Source organism: Salvelinus namaycush, chromosome 2 (assembly GCF_016432855.1).
Source record: "Salvelinus namaycush isolate Seneca chromosome 2, SaNama_1.0, whole genome shotgun sequence".
NCBI lineage: Eukaryota > Metazoa > Chordata > Actinopteri > Salmoniformes > Salmonidae > Salvelinus > Salvelinus namaycush.
Genome location: NC_052308.1, coordinates 80,776,308 through 80,785,197, shown reverse-complemented (window position 1 = coordinate 80,785,197; position 8,890 = coordinate 80,776,308). Strand labels below are relative to the sequence as shown.

The 8,890-nt window shown below is 48.1% G+C and overlaps 1 protein-coding gene across 1 annotated transcript in view; it reads left to right on the top strand.

Moving 5' to 3' along the window:
• LOC120023821 (keratin-associated protein 4-3-like) overlaps positions 1 to 341 on the top strand; it is a 31,988-nt gene extending 31,647 nt beyond the window's left edge. Inside the window, exons 4-5 of the mRNA XM_038967941.1 lie at positions 90 to 105; positions 324 to 341. Of these exons, the coding sequence (XP_038823869.1) occupies positions 90 to 105; positions 324 to 341 (34 nt within the window). The remainder of the gene's footprint in view (positions 1 to 89; positions 106 to 323) is intronic.
• The last annotated feature ends 8,549 nt before the right edge of the window (positions 342 to 8,890 follow it).

Sequence of the window (8,890 nt, the reverse complement as noted above, 5' to 3'; positions counted from 1 at the left end):
CTGGTCTGTGTAGGACTCTCTATTTCTGTGTAGGATGGCTGGTCTGTGTAGGACTCTGTGTCTCTGTGTAGAATGTCTGTGCTGTGTAGGACTCTGTGTCTCTGTGTAGGACTGTGTCTCTGTGTAGGATGGCTGGTCTGTGTCGGACTCTGTGTCTCTGTGTAGGATGGCTGGTCTGTGTAGGACTGTGTCTCTGTGTCGGATGGCTGGTCTGTGTAGGACTCTGTGTCTCTGTGTCGGATGGCTGGTCTGTGTAGGACTCTGTGTCTCTGTGTAGAATGTCTGTACTGTGTTGGACTTTGTGTCTCTGTGTCTCTGTGTAGGATGTCTGTGCTGTGTAGGATTCTGTATCTCTGTGTAGGATGGCTGGTCTGTGTAGGACTCTCTATTTCTGTGTAGGATGTCTGTGCTGTGTAGGACTCTGTATCTCTGTGTAGGATGGCTGGTCTGTGTAGGACTCTCTATTTCTGTGTAGGATGGCTGGTCTGTGTAGGACTCTGTGTCTCTGTGTAGAATGTCTGTGCTGTGTAGGACTCTGTGTCTCTGTGTAGGACTGTGTAGGATGGCTGGTCTGTGTAGGACTCTGTGTCTCTGTGTAGGATGGCTGGTTTGTGTAGGACTGTGTCTCTGTGTCGGATGGCTGGTCTAAGTAGGACTCTGTGTCTCTGTGTAGAATGTCTGTGCTGTGTTGGACTTTGTGTCTCTGTGTCTCTGTGTAGGATGTCTGTGCTGTGTAGGACTCTGTATCTCTGTGTAGGATGGCTGGTCTGTGTAGGACTCTCTATTTCTGTGTAGGATGTCTGTGCTGTGTAGGACTCTGTATCTCTGTGTAGGATGGCTGGTCTGTGTAGGACTCTGTGTCTCTGTGTAGAATGTCTGTGCTGTGTAGGACTCTGTGTCTCTGTGTAGGATGGCTGGTCTGTGTAGGATGGCTGGTCTGTGTAGGACTCTGTGTCTCTGTGTAGGATGGCTGGTCTGTGTAGGATGGCTGGTCTGTGTAGGACTCTGTGTCTCTGTGTAGAATGTCTGTGCTGTGTAGGACTCTGTGTCTCTGTGTAGGATGGCTGGTCTGTGTAGGATGTCTGTGTCTCTACGGTGGCAGATCAGGAGCAGAGTAAAAGGTTTCTTACAATTTTGTGGCGGGGGATTAGTCAAAGAAATTAATGATGAGAAGAAGAGAGTGACTCTGTCTGGGTTAGAAAGGCAGATCTACTCTGTCTGGGTTAGAAAGGTAGGTCTACTCTGTCTGGGTTAGAAAGGTAGGTCTACTCTGTCTGTGTTAGAAAGGTAGGTCTACTCTGTCTGTGTTAGAAAGGTAGGTCTACTCTGTCTGGGTTAGAAAGGTAGGTCTACTCTGTCTGGCTTAGAAAGGTAGGTCTACTCTGTCTGGGTTAGAAAGGTAGGTCTACTCTGTCTGTGTTAGAAAGGTAGGTCTACTCTGTCTGTGTTAGAAAGGTAGGTCTACTCTGTCTGTGTTAGAAAGGTAGGTCTACTCTGTCTGGGGTGGAAAGGTAGGCCTACTCTGTCTGGGTTAGAAAGGTAGGTCTACTCTGTCTGGGTTAGAAAGGTAGGTCTACTCTGTCTGTGTTAGAAAGGTAGGTCTACTCTGTCTGGGGTGGAAAGGTAGGTCTACTCTGTCTGGGTTAGAAAGGTAGGTCTACTCTGTCTGTGTTAGAAAGGTAGGCCTACTCTGTCTGGGTTAGAAAGGTAGGTCTACTCTGTCTGGGTTAGAAAGGTAGGTCTACTCTGTCTGGGGTGGAAAGGTAGGCCTACTCTGTCTGGGTTAGAAAGGTAGGTCTACTCTGTCTGGGTTAGAAAGGTAGGTCTACTCTGTCTGGGTTAGAAAGGTAGGTCTACTCTGTCTGGGTTAGAAAGGTAGGTCTACTCTGTCTGGGTTAGAAAGGCAGGTCTACTCTGTCTGTGTTAGAAAGGTAGGTCTACTCTGTCCGGGTTAGAAAGGTAGGTCTACTCTGTCTGGGTTAGAAAGGTAGGCCTCTCTGTCTGGGTTAGAAAGGTAGGTCTACTCTGTCTGGGTTAGAAAGGTAGGTCTACTCTGTCTGGGGTGGAAAGGTAGGTCTACTCTGTCTGTGTTAGAAAGGTAGGTCTACTCTGTCTGGGGTGGAAAGGTAGGCCTACTCTGTCTGGGTTAGAAAGGTAGGTCTACTCTGTCTGTGTTAGAAAGGTAGGTCTACTCTGTCTGTGTTAGAAAGGTAGGTCTACTCTGTCTGGGTTAGAAAGGTAGGTCTACTCTGTCTGTGTTAGAAAGGTAGGTCCTACTCTGTCTGGGTTAGAAAGGTAGGTCTACTCTGTCTGGGGTGGAAAGGTAGGCCTACTTTGTCTGGGTTAGAAAGGTAGGTCTACTCTGTCTGGGTTAGAAAGGTAGGTCTACTCTGTCTGTGTTAGAAAGGTAGGTCTACTCTGTCTGGGTTAGAAAGGTAGGTCTACTCTGTCTGTGTTAGAAAGGTAGGTCCTACTCTGTCTGGGTTAGAAAGGTAGGTCTACTCTGTCTGGGTTAGAAAGGTAGGTCTACTCTGTCTGTGTTAGAAAGGTAGGTCTACTCTGTCTGGGGTGGAAAGGTAGGCCTACTCTGTCTGGGTTAGAAAGGTAGGTCTACTCTGTCTGGGGTGGAAAGGTAGGCCTACTCTGTCTGGGTTAGAAAGGTAGGTCTACTCTGTCTGTGTTAGAAAGGTAGGTCTACTCTGTCTGGGTTAGAAAGGTAGGTCTACTCTGTCTGTGTTAGAAAGGTAGGTCTACTCTGTCTGGGGTGGAAAGGTAGGTCTACTCTGTCTGGGTTAGAAAGGTAGGTCTACTCTGTCTGTGTTAGAAAGGTAGGCCTACTCTGTCTGGGTTAGAAAGGTAGGTCTACTCTGTCTGTGTTAGAAAGGTAGGTCTACTCTGTCTGGGGTGGAAAGGTAGGTCTACTCTGTCTGGGGTGGAAAGGTAGGTCTACTCTGTCTGGGTTAGAAAGGTAGGTCCTACTCTGTCTGGGGTGGAAAGGTAGGTCTACTCTGTCTGTGTTAGAAAGGTAGGTCTACTCTGTCTGGGGTGGAAAGGTAGGTCTACTCTGTCTGGGGTGGAAAGGTAGGTCTACTCTGTCTGGGTTAGAAAGGTAGGTCCTACTCTGTCTGGGGTGGAAAGGTAGGTCTACTCTGTCTGTGTTAGAAAGGTAGGTCTACTCTGTCTGGGTTAGAAAGGTAGGTCTACTCTGTCTGTGTTAGAAAGGTAGGTCTACTCTGTCTGTGTTAGAAAGGTAGGTCTACTCTGTCTGGGGTGGAAAGGTAGGCCTACTTTGTCTGGGTTAGCAAGGTAGGTCTACTCTGTCTGGGGTGGAAAGGTAGGTCTACTCTGTCTGTGTTAGCAAGGTAGGTCTACTCTGTCTGGGGTGGAAAGGTAGGTCTACTCTGTCTGTGTTAGCAAGGTAGGTCTACTCTGTCTGGGTTAGAAAGGTAGGTCTACTTTGTCTGTGTTAGCAAGGTAGGTCTACTCTGTCTGGGTTAGAAAGGTAGGTCTACTCTGTCTGGGTTAGAAAGGTAGGTCTTCTCTGTCTGGGTTAGAAAGGTAGCTCCTTCTCTGTCTGGGTTAGAAAGGTAGGCCTACTCTGTCTGGGTTAGAAAGGTTGGTCCTACTCTGTCCGGGTGGAAAGGTAGGCCTACTCTGTCTGGGTTAGAAAGGTAGGTCTACTCTGTCTGGGTGGAAAGGTAGGCCTACTCTGTCTGGGTTAGAAAGGTAGGTCCTACTCTGTCCGGGTGGAAAGGTAGGGCCTACTCTGTCTGGGTTAGAAAGGTAGGCCCTACTCTGTCTGGGTTAGAAAGGTAGGTCCTACTCTGTCTGGGTTAGAAAGGTAGGTCCTACTCTGTCTGGGTTAGAAAGGTAGGTCCTACTCTGTCTGGGTTAGAAAGTGAGATCTACTCAGTCTGGGTTAGAAAGGTAGGTCTACTCTGTCTGTGTTAGAAAGGTAGGTCTACTCTGTCTGGGGTGGAAAGGTAGGTCTACTCTGTCTGGGTTAGAAAGGTAGGTCTACTCTGTCTGTGTTAGAAAGGTAGGCCTACTCTGTCTGGGTTAGAAAGGTAGGTCTACTCTGTCTGTGTTAGAAAGGTAGGTCTACTCTGTCTGGGGTGGAAAGGTAGGTCTACTCTGTCTGGGGTGGAAAGGTAGGTCTACTCTGTCTGGGTTAGAAAGGTAGGTCCTACTCTGTCTGGGGTGGAAAGGTAGGTCTACTCTGTCTGTGTTAGAAAGGTAGGTCTACTCTGTCTGGGGTGGAAAGGTAGGTCTACTCTGTCTGGGGTGGAAAGGTAGGTCTACTCTGTCTGTGTTAGAAAGGTAGGTCTACTCTGTCTGGGTTAGAAAGGTAGGTCTACTCTGTCTGTGTTAGAAAGGTAGGTCTACTCTGTCTGTGTTAGAAAGGTAGGTCTACTCTGTCTGGGGTGGAAAGGTAGGCCTACTTTGTCTGGGTTAGCAAGGTAGGTCTACTCTGTCTGGGGTGGAAAGGTAGGTCTACTCTGTCTGTGTTAGCAAGGTAGGTCTACTCTGTCTGGGGTGGAAAGGTAGGTCTACTCTGTCTGTGTTAGCAAGGTAGGTCCTACTCTGTCTGGGTTAGAAAGGTAGGTCTACTCTGTCTGGGGTGGAAAGGTAGGCCTACTTTGTCTGGGTTAGAAAGGTAGGTCTACTCTGTCTGGGTTAGAAAGGTAGGTCTACTCTGTCTGTGTTAGAAAGGTAGGTCTACTCTGTCTGGGTTAGAAAGGTAGGTCTACTCTTTCTGTGTTAGAAAGGTAGGTCCTACTCTGTCTGGGTTAGAAAGGTAGGTCTACTCTGTCTGGGTTAGAAAGGTAGGTCTACTCTGTCTGTGTTAGAAAGGTAGGTCTACTCTGTCTGGGGTGGAAAGGTAGGCCTACTCTGTCTGGGTTAGAAAGGTAGGTCTACTCTGTCTGGGGTGGAAAGGTAGGCCTACTCTGTCTGGGTTAGAAAGGTAGGTCTACTCTGTCTGGGTTAGAAAGGTAGGTTTACTCTGTCTGTGTTAGAAAGGTAGGTCTACTCTGTCTGGGGTGGAAAGGTAGGTCTACTCTGTCTGGGTTAGAAAGGTAGGCCTACTCTGTCTGGGTTAGAAAGGTAGGTCTACTCTGTCTGTGTTAGAAAGGTAGGTCTACTCTGTCTGGGGTGGAAAGGTAGGTCTACTCTGTCTGGGGTGGAAAGGTAGGTCTACTCTGTCTGGGTTAGAAAGGTAGGTCCTACTCTGTCTGGGGTGGAAAGGTAGGTCTACTCTGTCTGTGTTAGAAAGGTAGGTCTACTCTGTCTGGGGTGGAAAGGTAGGTCTACTCTGTCTGTGTTAGCAAGGTAGGTCTACTCTGTCTGGGTTAGAAAGGTAGGTCTACTTTGTCTGTGTTAGCAAGGTAGGTCTACTCTGTCTGGGTTAGAAAGGTAGGTCTACTCTGTCTGGGTTAGAAAGGTAGGTCTTCTCTGTCTGGGTTAGAAAGGTAGCTCCTTCTCTGTCTGGGTTAGAAAGGTAGGCCTACTCTGTCTGGGTTAGAAAGGTTGGTCCTACTCTGTCCGGGTGGAAAGGTAGGCCTACTCTGTCTGGGTTAGAAAGGTAGGTCTACTCTGTCTGGGTGGAAAGGTAGGCCTACTCTGTCTGGGTTAGAAAGGTAGGTCCTACTCTGTCCGGGTGGAAAGGTAGGGCCTACTCTGTCTGGGTTAGAAAGGTAGGCCCTACTCTGTCTGGGTTAGAAAGGTAGGTCCTACTCTGTCTGGGTTAGAAAGGTAGGTCCTACTCTGTCTGGGTTAGAAAGGTAGGTCCTACTCTGTCTGGGTTAGAAAGTGAGATCTACTCAGTCTGGGTTAGAAAGGTAGGTCTACTCTGTCCGGGTGGAAAGGTAGGTCTACTCTGTCTGGGTTAGAAAGGTATGTCCTACTCTGTCTGGGTTAGAAAGGTAGGTCCTACTCTGTCTGGGTTAGAAAGGCAGATCTACTCTGTCTGGGTTAGAAAGGTAGGTCTACTCTGTCTGGGTTAGAAAGGTAGGCCTACTCTGTCTGGGATAGAAAGGTAGGTCCTACTCTGTCCGGGTGGAAAGGTAGGCCTACTCTGTCTGGGTTAGAAAGGTAGGTCCTACTCTGTCTGGGTTAGAAAGGTAGGTCCTACTCTGTCTGGGTTAGAAAGGTAGGTCCTACTCTGTCTGGGTTATAAAGGCAGATCTACTCTGTCTGGGTTAGAAAGGTAGGTCTACTCTGTCCGGGTGGAAAGGTAGGTCTACTCTGTCTGGGTTAGAAAGGTATGTCCTACTCTGTCTGGGTTAGAAAGGTAGGTCTACTCTGTCTGGGTTAGAAAGGCAGATCTACTCTGTCTGGGTTAGAAAGGCAGGTCTACTCTGTCTGTGTTAGAAAGGTAGGCCTACTCTGTCTGTGTTAGAAAGGTAGGTCTACTCTGTCTGTGTTAGAAAGGTAGGTCTACTCTGTCTGTGTTAGAAAGGTAGGTCTACTCTGTCTGGGTTAGAAAGGTAGGTCTACTCTGTCTGGGTTAGAAAGGTAGGTCTACTCTGTCTGTGTTAGAAAGGCAGATCTACTCTGTCCGGGGTGTAAAGGTGGGCCTACTCTGTCTGGGTTAGAAAGGTAGGTCTACTCTGTCTGGGTTAGAAAGGTAGGTCTACTCTGTCTGGGGTGTAAAGTAGTCTACCATGATTTCTAATGGCATCTAAATGTTGTTTAAATGTTGTTGCAAACTAGAAACACTGATTCGGCATTGGAGAAAAATGATAAGATGAATGCATAGGCCTATATTTCTGTCCGTTCTCAGCCTGTCATTCTGGTCATGTGTTTCGCATTAAAAACCGATTGTGTCACGTAAGTCTCTAGTCATGAAAAATAACATTGAATTGTATGAAATGTTTATAAACATTTCTTCCAGACCCACAAATACGATGATGGATTCAGGCAATGCTTTTACTATGAAGCAGATCTTTCCTCCCGTAGTCTTGTCCACAGTGGTCTGTGAACCCACAACCTTCTGGTCCTCAGCCCTGCGCACATGACGGAGAACCGCTTCTAAAACTGCATATCTACTATTTTCATTTCAGAGAAGGTGCTATTTTCATTTCAGAGAAGGTGCTGTTTTCATTTCAGAGAAGGTGCTATTTTCATTTCAGAGAAGGTGCTATTTTCATTTCAGAGAAGGTGCTATTTTCATTTCAGAGAAGGTGCTATTTTCATTTCAGAGAAGGTGCTATTTTCATTTCAGAGAGGTGCTATTTTCTCCTGGTAAAACGTATTATAAATATTGTACACTCCCTAAGAGAAACAGGAAGTACATTCATACTGCAGAGTCAATGAGAGAGAGAGAGAGAGAGAGAGAGAGAGAGAGAGAGAGAGAGAGAGAGAGAGAGAGAGAGAGAGAGAGAGAGAGAGAGAGAGAGAGAGAGAGAGAGAGAGATGTGTGTTCCAGCCCAGGTCAACCTACCAGCCTCTCAGTCTGCTCCAGCCCAGGTCAGAATACCAGCCTCCCAGTCTGCTCCAGCCCAGGTCAGAATACCAGTCTCCCAGTCTGCTCCAGCCAGACAGTCACCCACAACTGCAATCCTTATTGATTCAAATGGGAAGTTCTTAGTCCAGGAAAGATTATTCCCTAGACACCAGGTGTATAAGTTCTGGTGTCCTACAACTGACAGTGCAATGCAGCTACTCAGTCAGACCAGGATTAACACCCTCGATAACATCATCATCCACACTGGCACAAACGACCTTCATGCCAAAGGTGAAGATGTATCTGGGGCAGTGAGAAGAGTGGCAGAATGGGCACAGGCTGTGTTCCCAACAACCAATATAGTTGTGTCCACCCTCCTACCAAGAAAAGACTTCCCAGGAAAGTTGATCGACAAAATAAATCAACAGATCACTGTGGACTGTGCCTCACTACTCAACGTCAGAACGGCTCACCACCCCACTCTGACATGTCAACACTTATACGATAATTTACACCTTGATCAGGACAGTATCAGAACCTTTGCCAAGGACCTAAAAGATGCAACACTTGGCAGGGACCCACACACCCATCACCCCAGCAACAGAGGTCCCCCGCCCCACCTTCTGAAACAACAGTACCTCCACCATCCCCAGGAGAAAAGAGCCAGACACGGTTTATTACAGCACAGCTCTACTAGACCAGGCCCAACACAACACAGATTTACGAGACCAGACCCGCCTCAGGACAGCACGACTAGACCCGGCCCATCACAACACAGCTCTACTAGACCAGGGCCTTCACAACACAGCTCTACTAGACCAGGCCCATCACAACACGGCTCTGCTGGACCAGGCCCATCACAACACAGCTCTACTAGACCAGGCCCATCACAACACAGCTCTACTAGACCAGGCCCATCACAACACAGCTCTACTGGACCAGGCCCATCACAACACAGCTCTACTGGACCAGGCCCATCACAACACAGCTCTACTAGACCAGGCCCATCACAACACAGCTCTACTAGACCTGGCCCATCACAACACAGCTCTACTGGACCTGGCCCGTCACAACACAGCTCTACTAGACCTGGCCCATCACAACACAGCTCTACTGGACCTGGCCCGTCACAACACATCTCTACTGGACCTGGCCCATCACAACACAGATCTACTGGACCTGGCCCATCACAACACAGCTCTGACCACTACTCCAGGGTCGGACAGAACACTGTCCTTCAGAGAAGTACACCACATGATGCAGTCCACACCATGTATCATTCAGATCATCAGCCTACATATGCTGAGGTAACCTCTGGCAAAAGACACCTAGAACAGTCAGAGATAGGAGAGGTGCGCCAACTACTGCAACTAATATGCAGACTACTGAGCTAGACGGGCACGCACACACACGCACACACACACACACACAGGGTTGCAGATT